We start from the raw sequence: 12,437 nt of genomic DNA, 5'->3' as shown, positions 1-12,437 counted from the left end.
GTCATGAGCAGTGCATTGCAGGGGTGTAAGTTACAGTCCTGGTTGTAAAATTGTGCTCTGCTCATAAAGTTTGCAGAATTTGGCAACCTAATCTTCCGTGGAGATTACGGAGTTACTGATAAACTCCGCAGCTGAACTGATTTTTTTTTTATTGGTTCACTGTTCACATTATTTCTCGCACGCACGGGTGTGATTAAGCTTGACACGGCTCGTCAGCAGCCAGGTCACCTTCAGCAGCCAAGCGGGATTAATCCCTCAACCAGTATTGCGCGACGAGGCCCCTTTGCAAAGGTGTAGTGAAATGAGGTGGGGCCTTCCATGAGGTCTCAGCACTGTCAGCAGTCAGGCTGTGCGGGACTTACTTGTCACAACAAGAGGGGTTGTTGGCCTCCCATGAACCTCAGCATCCATGGGGCCCCTGTGCAGAGTGATTGAGAAAGGGGACGGGCCATCCAACGACATTTTAGCAATCCGTCAGTGGGAGACTTACTTGCAGCAACATTCAGGGTTCTTGTCCCCCAACAATCCTCAGCAGCCAAGGGGGAGTTTGTCCCCCAACGAGTTGTACGCCGGGAAGCCCCTGTGCAGAGTGGTTAAGAAAGGGGGCGGGGTCTCCGACGACATCTAAGCAATCTGGCTGTAGTGGACTTAGTTATCGTATTAATAAGGTTTCTTGGCCCCCAACAACCCTCAGTAGCCAAGGGGAGTTCATTCTCCAACCAGTAGTACACCATGAGGTCCCTGTGAAGAGTGGTTGAGAAAATGGGGCCCTCCGATGCTATCTCAGCAATTTCAACAATAGGGGTTCTTGGCCCCCAACGACCATCAGCATCTAAGGGGAGTTAATTCCCCAGCCAGTAGTACGCCAGAAGCCCATGTGCAGAGTGATTGAGAAAGAGGGCAGAGCCTCAGCAATCCGCCTGTGAGGAAATAAGTTATTGCAAGGATAGGGGCTCATGGCTCCCAACAACGCCCAGCAGCCAATGGGAGTTCGTCTTCCAAATAGTGGTACGCCAGGAGGCCCCTGTGCAGAGTGGTTGAGAAAGAGGGTGGGGCCTCCAAAGAGGTCTCAGCAATCTCATCTCTAACCTTTATTTTGCCTCTTTCTGCATGTTTCCGATGTTTATTCTGCATCTTTCTGCTTGTTCTGACCTTTATTCTGCCTCTTTCTGCTCTTCACCAGGACCGCAGGTTGAGCCATATGTTCCTGGCGGGGGAGGTATGATTTCACCCTTCTAGAGGGACATATGTGACACACCGGGCTACACAGTACCAGCTTTCTGGACTTGGGCATCACAAAATGGATGCTGCCAGCCACAGACACAAGTCTGCCCTCCTGCTGCTGAGCCAAGCTCGAGCAGGGGAAGGCTTGACAATAGGTTTACTGTCACATGGAGGTGTGACCACCTCCCAGACAGGCTTTAGTGTATTGGGGCTGGGTGGGTGCACTCTGAGAATGCTTTGAAGTCTGCACTTGGGGCACATTTGGTGTCCCTGTGCATAATCCAGCTCCAACCGGTTGCAGGAGACATATGTTCCTGCTCTGGCACAAACTGGACAAAGGACATGGGTGTAGCCACCCCTCTGTCCTGACCCTCCCATAAGTGGGTCCCCAGAGTTTGTCCCACCCCTTCCTTGGGTATAAAGTAGGAACCCCTGACTACAGGACTTTAGATTTTACCTGGACTAAACTCTGCTACAGAAACCAAGTAGTTTGATGATCTGCACGACGCTGGATGACTGACGAATCTCCCTGAGAGTAAAGGAGTTACTCCCCTGCAAGGCAGGCACCTAAAACACATCTGACCGGTTTGCATCTCCCAAGCTCTGGAAGACTCCGAAGATTTCTGCAACACAAGAGGTGGGTTCCTGAGGTCTCTGAGGTTTATCTGCGCTCTCAGCAATTCTGGGGCCCGTATCCCTTGTGGGGACCGTGCAACCCAAACCCCTGTTTACTGCGTACATTTGCAGTAGCATATGCTTTTTGGCAATCCCTAAGACTGTGCTTTGGGCTACTTGTATTCCTGACCCGAGCTGTAATTCCACTGATGATTTCCGGCTTACACTCCACAAATGTTCTGTGGGCTGGTATTTTGTGATTCAGCTCGAGGTCCCTTCACAATCCGTTGTCCATTGGCCTGTGGGTCCCTGTGAAAGTAACTTTGACTTTCCGTGGGTTTTACTGGTTGCTCCAGACGTGACTGCAGAGTCAAGCTTCACCTCTTCTCACCTGAAGCACCCGACATCGGTGGGCATCCTTCTATCGTGCCCCTGGTCACTGTGAAGTGACCCAGACTCTGTCCCCTCTGCTTTCAGGTTCTTCTCACCTCGGATCCAGGCTTGGATCCCAGTGGACACTTTTCATCTTCCCGGCAGCAGCACTTCTCCGCATCACGCCATTGAAAATGACGAAGGTTCCCGACATCACTTGACCCCTTTGCATCCTGCTCCTCTGCGATAGGTAACACAGGTATCTCGGTACTCTCAAGGGTGCTTGCCTTTGAACCTTCTATGTTCCAAAGGGTTTGCTTAAAGTCCTCACCGAAGTGTCCTTAATTTTTAGAATTCCAACCGTGGCTTTCTCATAGGATTGTACGGAGCTCGCGCCTGTGTTTACACACTGCACTCGTCCTCCGTGGGTCCCCGGTATCACTACTCTGGGTGGTTCTTTTGGGTCCCAGCGATTCTCCATGCTCTAGGCACTGTGTCTAGTCAAGTCGTGGTTGTTATACCACTTTCATAGTATTTGGTTCAGTCTGCCGCTGGAGCCTGCTGTGTATTGTGCTACATGCTGTTGTTCTAGTGATTTAATATTGTGTGCTTTGTTCTCTAATCTCATAAAGTGGTTAGTATAGAGTGTTTAGTAATAAATACATTTATTTTATATATGTCTTGTGTGGTTCTCCTTTCATTGGGTCATTCAGGAGGTTCTGATCTGGTAAAACAAGCTGCTTTACATTACTTCGAGACTTAGCCTGAAGGCTGCTCTCAATAGCTACCACTAGGATAGCTTTCAATAAAGGTTGTCTTTAACCTAATCATCAATAAGGGTTGTTTGGGCTGGTACAAGGTGCCCACTTTAATTAGTGGTCAGCATATACCAGGCCAACTTCTCACACTGTAGTCATGACTAAAAATCCTCTGAGAATGAACATTGGAAACATGTGTTTTTGACCCTCCCTTTTCCTTGGCCCCTGCTTGACAGATCAACCCGAAACTTTCCATTCACAACGAAAATCACTAGGGCACTTTTTGGGGAACATTTCAAGACAATTTGTCAACCAGCACCAAAGATACAGGCAAGTCAAAAAACACTTTCCCTATGGAAACTAGGTCCTAACTATAACTACCTACTGGCGATCGTCAGTAGGATATATATATATATATATATATATATATATATATATATATATATAGCACACTCACACGAATCACTTAGAAACACTGTTAAAGTAAAGTTATAGCTGGAAATTAAGATTAAGAAATTCACAAATTATGATTGGATTTGCAATCCGTAAATTCAATTTAAACCATAACTCTTTCACCAAATGCAAAGTTCATGACCTCATCCTTGTTTACAAATGAGATAAATATTTTTACAGATGAGATTGCTTATCACATTACCCTTGACACTATCAAAGTGATGACATTGCATCTAGTATTGTTTATTGGTTTGAGTATGTTATGTTAGGAATTTTTAGATATTATTATTTATTGGTATTAATATTATGAGGTTAAAATCATTGCATGCACACCATTCAGCCATGTGCAACATGTACTGGAGAGAGGGTGTGGCATTCCGCTACATTCTTTACCCAGTATTCTAACCCCAGCGAGTATGGGATCTTGGATGTGGTGGTCTCTGCTCATGCCCAGCGTAAGTCTGCACAACCCCACCTTCCACTAATGAATAAGTAAAAAGGACTCCTAACTACATGTTACAGAACATTGCTTAGAACATATTGAAGAATGCCAAAGTAGTTGTACCTGCATTGAAACACCCACGTGCTCCATCTCGCACTTCACACTTGTCAGCAACGGAGCAGTTGTAGGGCACACAAAAAACTCCAGTGGAGGAGGAGCAAGTGCACTTCTCTTGACATCCCTCTAGCAGGTATTCTTGACCCACCTGTGGAAAAAGAAGGCATTGAGACACAGACAGAAAAAGGACCTAACGCAGTTTATACAGTTACCATGCTAATCAGACGCCTGATCATCTCCAAACTGAAATGGCGCCTGATGCTTTATTTAGTTTCAACCTCCAAAACTGAAGAATTTCACCAAGCAGGCTGTAAATCCTTACTGGAAACATGTACAGCTACCTCTACTCTCTCTGGCACAATCCTTCTAATATGCAGACCACCTTTTCAAAAATGGAGTAATAATAAATAAACTCCTAGATGCCATATCCGACATTTCCACTAAACTCATTACCCTTACATTATTTGTGACATGGACATCTGATTGAGCACCTTTTGTCTCTATAGTCAAGAACAATCACAATAAATGTAGACATTCATAACCTCGTTCTGCTTGTTCACAGGGCAATATCACAGCGGGACACACCTTTCGATATAATCTTCGTACACCCTGGAATCATCACGTCAAACCAAACAAATCCATCTCTTCTTTTTCATCAAAAGCATCCCTTCAAAACCTATTGCAACCAGATAGCTGTTGCCTACCACATATCAACAAAAGATCAAACCCAAAATCGAGTCCTTGCTTTTTACTTCAATGTGCTCTTGATTCCAGAACAAATTACAAACGTCAAGCAATTGAGTAATTGTCTTAATAATTGCATTTGATAAGTTGATCCCCAGTGAAACAAATTAAAAAAAACTCTCAGATAATATTCAAAGACTCAACCGGGTCTACAAGTCTATCCTCAAGAAAGGAACAAATCTCACTACTGAAAAGGATCTCTTCTGCCAAGTGTCTTAGTAAAGTGCTCCACAAAAGTCACACAGAATTCTGAAAACCCGAGTATACCTGTGCAATAACTCCTCAGTCATAAGACTTTTGATAAGTTATAGCAGATTATTGGAACTCTATTTTGCCAGCAAGATATCACACAAAAGATATAAAACCAGGAAAAAAAGTATCACACCAAAAATACCATCCTGCACTTGCATCCCTCAAGCAACTCTTCCTTTTGAATTCCTAGACCTAGTGAAGTCCAATGGCGATACCCACCACAAACCTTTACCATAGCTGCAAAACCAGCAATAAACATATTAGTCCTTCCCCTTACAAACTGACAGAAAGAGCAACCTTCTGTACCAACTCCAAATTCCTTGAAGAAAATGAAATCTATCAAACCAATAGCCAATGAAAGGTACAGAATCAACCCTGAGTTCCATCTGGAATTATCTAAAAATAACAGTATCTACGAATGCAGTGAAAGCACTCTTTCTTCTAGATCCATCTATTGTCTTTGTCCCTCAAAGAGAAACTAAAAGAAAATGGCACCAATGGAAACATACTAGACTGCATTAGTTCCTGCCTTATTAACGGGTCAAACATCATCTGAAGACCTTCATTCATTTGCCGTTTTTTAGACCATTAGGATAGGTATAACTCAGGGATTTGACATTTGTTCTCTCCTCTTCAATGCGTACCTTGGGCCGCTCCCTGTACTGATGAAACCTTAAACTTCACTTGCTACAACTATGCAGATGACACTTTGATCATCCGGAAACTTGAAAATCCAAGCAATCTTGATAATGCAGGACTGAACGACAGCGTACGAGCCTCTGACCCATGGATGTTAAGAAACCATCCAAACTCAGTGCATCCAAAACAGAGATGCTCAAATATGGGGACTGCAAGAGCTATGATCCTCTGGCAATCTGGCCCCAGGAACTTGGATAATAGCAAGTATCTCAACAGAGGTGCGAAACATGGAAATTAACATACAGCAGAACCTCTCCTTGGCCACGCAAGTAAACCAAGCAGAAAAAAGTTCCTTTCCCACTATGCAACTGGTACAGCATGTCTTTGCACATCTGGGATTGCCATGCAAAACCTAGAAGACTACCTCCCTCGTCATATCACCTATTGATTATGAAGATGGTCTGTACCATTAAGTCTAACTTTCAGTTATACTCCGGATCCAAAGGATTCAAAAGGCAGAAGTGATTTAACTTCTACTCCTAAATATATGGGATGGTATTTCCGCTGCCTTGGAAGCACTTCACTGGCTTTTCATAACCAGAATAGTCCTATACTTTACAGATGACTGGCCATTCCCAAACACGCCCATCTCATAAATAAATCTGATACAGCAGTGCAGTTTATTACACTCTTCTGACTGTAATGCAATAAAATAGTTTTTTTAATACGCTCTGACATTGGTTGTGGCCTGACCACAGGGATGAGCGTGTCAATCAAGCACTGTTTAACGACTTGCCCAATCTCGTGAGTGATTACCAGCACAGCAGAGCGCATAACTGCTTCTGAAGCTATTGCACAGCAAACATCACCGCATACTGCATATAGACTCCTTCCTGCATCACAGCTTGCGTGATTCTCTAGGGCAACAGCATGCTTAATCACCTGCACGACAGGTAGTATCATCTCCTGGGTACATATATTGCACGAATATTTGTGGCATATTCCATAATGTATTGTCTGTGAAACTGCATGTCGGATGACTTACACATGGTGTGATAACTTGGTAATAAACAGCATGACAGTCTTAACCCAAGATGCATGACAATGTCTATACTGCCTGTAATGTCTAAGTGCCCCATGGAGTTGCTAACTGTCCACACACCATTTCAGACCCATGTGAGGGATAGAAAGCACTATATGGATACTAAATGGATACTGAAAAGGGCTTTACCCACTGCTCCTTGGTATTCAGAAGAGCTCAGGGAAAAAAAACTACTATGTAAACGGGCCGAAAGATCGTGGCGAATAAACTACGCAACGGTTGATAAAATGGGCTTTAAATCAGCGATTGCGAGCTATAAACAATCCCTCTTGGTAGCTAAGAAAGAATATTTCTCACTACAAATTACGAAAGCCAAATCTGACTCTAAGGAGCTTTTTAAAACAGTCATCAAACTATCAAACCCAAGGACGCCTAACGTTCCTGTTGCGCCTGACTTTTGTAATACTGTCGCTGTATTCTTTAAGTCAAAAGTGGAAACTATCTTTTCCTCTTTGTCAGACCTGGTCAATAAAAGTTACTTGGATTCTACCACTAAAATTCCCCCTCCCCCGGTCAGCACCTTGGTTCATTTTCATCCTTTGAACACAGAAGAAACAATGAAACTTATGAACAATATAAAATCAGGTGCTCCTAGCGATCCTTGTCCCACATGGATTATTAAGCAGTGTGCAGATATAACCTGCAGGGTCTTAACTCCTCTGTTCAATAATGTATTTCGTACCGCAATTTTTCCAAGCCCCTGGAAAAAGGCTTCAGTGCTTCCCCTATTAAAAAAACAATCTTTGGACCCTAAAGATCCAACTAACTATCGTCCTATCTCCAGACTTCCCCTACCAGCCAAAATGCTTGAAAAAGCCATTAACAGACAACTCAGTGACTTTCTCTTGCTGAACGATTCCTTGGATCACTCTCAATATGGCTTTAGAACTCATCATAGCACCGAGCTGGCTCTTCTCAAATCGACTGAGGAGATTAGAGAGGTAATGGACAAAGGAGGAAATGCTATGCTGATCCTTTTAGACCTATCCGCGGCCTTTGATACCGTGCATCACAAGGTACTGCTCAATCGGCTGTCAGAGATCGGGATAAGAGGACAAGCATGGAATCTGCTTGCTTCCTTTCTGAAGGATAGACTACAAATAGTCGAACTAAATGACGATACCTCGGAACCCTTCTCCCTGCCATGCGGGGTGCCGCAGGGCTCTTCTCTAAGCCCCACACTTTTTAATATCTATGTGGAACCCCTGGCTGGCATTATCAGATCATTTGGGTTCCAACTCACCTCCTACGCAGACGACACGCAAATTGTGCTGTCTGTGGGGGAGGGAGCTGAAAAGGAAACAGGAGCTCGTTTCTCAGAATGCATGGTATCCATCTCCAGATGGATGTCGGCTAATTGCCTTAAGCTGAACTCAGCTAAGACAGAAGTGGTGAGGTTTGGAAATAATCCTCGGATGTGGACACCCGATTGGTGGCCTGACTCACTCGGTCTCTGCCCACACCTTGTAGGAAAGCCAAAAACTTGGGAGTGGTGGTTGATGAAAAACTCAGCATGGGGGACCAAGTGAGCAGGGTCACCTCAGGATGTTCTATGGTACTCAGAATGATCAGAAAAATCAGGTCATACCTTTCTGAGGGGTGTCTCAGCACGGTGGTGACTGCACTCATATTATCTCGTCTTGACTATTGTAACAGTCTTTATCTCAATATGCAGTCACAACATCAAAATAGGCTGCAGGTTATTTAAAACGCCGCTGCCAGACTTTTGACCCGGACTCCTAGATTTGTGTCAGTTAAAGGAGATCTGAAGAGACTGCACTGGCTTCCTACCCACTTGAGAGCTAGGTTCAAAGCCTCGTGTATAGTGTTCAGAGACTTGAACGGGATAGGTCCCGAGTTTCTCAAAAACAAGTTTTCCTGGTATACTCCATGTAGAATGCTCAGATCTACTGGAGCTAAGCTAGTGAAAATTCCTTGCATAAAAAGGACAAACTGGGGAGGAAGGAGTTTTGTTTAAGGTGCGTCAAAAGTCTGGAACGAACTACCTTTTATGCTGAGAAATGCATCGGATTTCAGTTCTTTTAGGAAAAATCTCAAAACATGGTTTTTCTCTCAGTTTTAGTTTCTCACTTTAGCGTAGGCTTTCAGTGCTTAGCGCCAGGACACCGTAAGGTAATTGCGCGCTCTATAAACTCTAATAACATAACATAACATAACATAACATAACATATATTAATGCCATTATAACACAATATAAGACATAAAACCTTGAGAACAAATCTTACATCCTGTTTGGTCATCAATTAGACATTGATTTATAAGTTGGGACTTCCTTCAAGGGAAGGCCATTCATATTTGCGTTTTTTACAATGGATAGAAACACAGAGGTGATAGAGACACCATTACTCCTCTGTCTAAGACATGGAATTTCAAAGCAATTGCTGTGTTTTCCTCCTGTCCTTCACCACAGAGAGAGTAAGAGGTGAGGATCTGTATTTGCTCTGTTGTTTTTCAGATTTGTGTTTTTCTGATTTGTCTTTCTTGTTCATTCTTTTCATCTCATGAAGGGGAACTGTATGGCTGTCCGGCCTGCAGAGCAGCCTGGAGTGTGCAGCCTTATCTGGCCTATTCTTCAAGTTGTGCCCGATGGTTTTCTTTACCATAACTTTTGTTTTTGCTCTATAAATGACCAGTTCTTTTTATGAACAGAATCCCTTCCACAGGGAGGTCCCACGTTACGCAATGCGGTCTGTCTTGGGCTGGCTATGGGAGATATTTTAAAGAAGTATTGCTTTATTACACTGTCAATGCCTTTGCTAACTCCACCTGCGCCATATCTTACCGTGTGTAGGTTCATACAATGGAGGATTAGAATAAAAGCAATCGAAGCTTCCTCCAAAACCTTCATGGTGAAGGTCTAGAAAACTGAAGGTTATCATCAGCGGGATGTAATTTCCCACAATCCCCCAGCACCTCTTTCAGTCCTCCCTGTAGACCATCTAAGATACCATATTTTCTTCCAAGTCCAACAACTTGAGTAAAACGACCTTAACGTGCAGTTTAGAATGGATTTTCATGAAGTACATGGAGTCCCAATAGTGCAGGTCAGTCGAATCACCCCTAGGCACTTTGCACAATGAATGCAGTACCTCAGGCCATCAAGGCGCTGCAGACCACTGCTGGTTGAAGAAGGATGGAACAAAAATTGTGTGGTGGAGCAGACTGCGGAGATCTCACATACAATGAGACAGCAGCAGACCGGGTGTCAACATGTGGGAGGGATGGGAGGTTACGGAAGACAAGAGGCTGTAGTAAGTAGGTAAAGCTTACTGTGATTGGGGTACTCTCACAGAAGACACCACTGATTCTGAAAGTGGTAAGTTTCCCTAACAAAAGTAAGACCTACCTTGAAGTATATTCCTTTATAGAAGCATCCACAGTCATTCAAGGGCACGCATTGCTCGCCATCAGAGAAAAAGCCTTCGTTGCACTGGCATCCCTCCAAGGGCTTGGGTGGACACTCTGCTGTATCCGTCAGGTAGGCGCATGATGTAGAACAGACATCAGCACGGAGCAGGTAGCGGCTGTTGGCCGGGCAGGTCATGGCTGTGATGGGGAAAAAAATGGAATGACCTTAGCAAAGTTTTGTTACAAACTCTCCTTTTAATGTTTTCTTCATAGAGAAAACGTTTCTGATGACTGGCGAGACTGTGGGGTCGTGAAAAGCTGCTCGTTTCAATATATGAATTCTGCTGACACTGCAGAGCTATGGAGAAGGTCACAAAGCTGTCAGCAAAACTTGGGCTCAATGCAGGCACATTTTGTTGTGAGTTACAGTGGAAGTAGATGGATCCAGGTATACAAAGTGAGCAGCAGAAAATATATATGGGCCGCGTGTGCAAAGATTTTGCAGTTCACAAGTGGCCCCTTTCACAGAATCAGACTGTTGGCGACCTGAAAAAAGCATTTTCAAATATGCACAGCACTATTTGCGATTCGGTACGCTATTACCGAATCGCAAATTGGGTTTGTGAGTCCCTATTAAGAAGGGGTATGCGACGGGCATGCCTTCCCAATAGCGTTTCGCACTGGTATGTAGGAATGCTTTGTGCCCGGCAATTTGGTCGCAAAACAACCGCAGTTACCACCAACTTCAAGTTGGTGGTAAACTCTTTCCCAAACTGGAAGGGGTCCCCAGGGGACCCCTTCCCCTTTGTGAATGTGGGCAGAACATCAATTAAGAGCAGCTAGTGGTCCCACGGACCACTGCCTACTCTTAAAAAATAATAAGGTAACTTTTCATTTTTATTTTTTAAATGCATCCCATTTATGTTTAAGGAAAATGGGCTGCATTACAAAAAAAGAAAAAATTGCTTTCATTAAAACACAATCACAGACATGGTGGTCTGCTGACCCCAGCAGACCACCATCCCTGGTATGGTAGCCATTCAAAATGAGTCGCAAATTGTGATCTACCACATGAATACTGATGAGGCAGGTCCATTTGCGACCCACTGCGAATCGCTAACAGAGTCAAACACACTGATGTACATCGCAGTTTAAGATTTCGTAATAGCGAATTGCTAAAACTTGCTATTAGGAAATCACAAACTAGTGATTTCGTAAATATGGCCCTAAGTGAACATACTGATGACTTTTGAGCAGTATCGCAAACAAAAGCAGAAATTGCAAACTTGAGAATGTGTAATGTAGCTCACTGTATAGTCCACATGAAATCAAGCATCAAAGGTGCATTGACGAGCCAACAGGCCTGCTGTGCTGTTGGCTTCATCAGTGCTTCCATCATATGTTTTTTGTTATATTTTACAAACACCTTCAACAGGAAATAAACATTGGAAGCCAACACCAGACCTACTGGCTTTGCCAGTGGTGGCTTCTGTAGTAACGAGAGCAGGAACTTGTTCCACTATTGTTTTTCAACCTCACCAATGTCTCAGATTTTTTTCGTTTCAGTCTTATTTTCATGCCTTGAAGTAGCAATTGTATGCTAACAAAGGGCAGACAGACAAGCAGCAATTGATTCTTTTTCTAATTTGTTAGGAACTATCCTTGAGCACAATTGTGTACCTGCAGAACTGTTCCAGTTTTACATCACCTTTTCTTTGTCTTGCATTGAGATACATGGGTGCAGGGTAAATGATCAACTCATAGTGGACTTACTCCTAGAATTAACACTGCTAATGGCTTTCAAGCAGGGATATGTTTTAGCCATCTTTTTTCCTCTTTTCATTTCAGATCTGTCAAATTGTCTAGACCATAAAGATGATCTTGCCCCATGGACTTCAGAATCAGCTGTCTTACCACTGGAGATCATTTTATTATTTTATCAATTCCCCAAATGGGCCTCTAGAAGCAGCTAAATCCTCAACAAGAATATAACGCTCTAAATGGACCTCATCTAAATTTTAGCTAAAGCTAAATTATGTCCTTTGGGGCTCACAACTCGGCATTCGAATGTGTGGTTGACTCCAAATCCCTGGAGCATTTGGGCACTCACCCGAATCTTGGCGTTTTAAGTGATCACAAATTGCATCGGAACCTTTCATGTTACAGATTTAAAAACCAGAAGTTGTGTAGCTAGCTACACAATATCTCTTCTAATGGTAACAGCAGCTAAATTAATTTTCAGCTTGTTATATGGTTCTTTAGTTTACCTCACAAAAATGACTGGGCATTTAAGCAGTCTTTTTACCATTGGAAATGCAACTCATCATTGTATCATTTGCATGGGCTTTGA

General features: G+C 43.5%; 1 protein-coding gene across 1 annotated transcript in view; it reads right to left on the bottom strand.

Annotated features, from left to right (window-relative positions):
* The window catches only part of LOC146809140 (IgGFc-binding protein-like), a 129,372-nt gene that overhangs the window by 53,395 nt on the left and 63,540 nt on the right, over positions 1–12,437 (bottom strand). Inside the window, exons 9-10 of the mRNA XM_085614830.1 lie at positions 10,086–10,285; positions 3,988–4,129 (exon numbers count right to left, since the gene is read on the bottom strand). Of these exons, the coding sequence (XP_085470956.1) occupies positions 3,988–4,129; positions 10,086–10,285 (342 nt within the window). The remainder of the gene's footprint in view (positions 1–3,987; positions 4,130–10,085; positions 10,286–12,437) is intronic.

The sequence above is a fragment of the Triturus cristatus genome, chromosome 7, assembly GCF_964204655.1.
Source record: "Triturus cristatus chromosome 7, aTriCri1.1, whole genome shotgun sequence".
NCBI lineage: Eukaryota > Metazoa > Chordata > Amphibia > Caudata > Salamandridae > Triturus > Triturus cristatus.
Note: the sequence above shows the minus strand (reverse complement) of the source record. Positions and strands in the feature narration are given on the sequence as shown.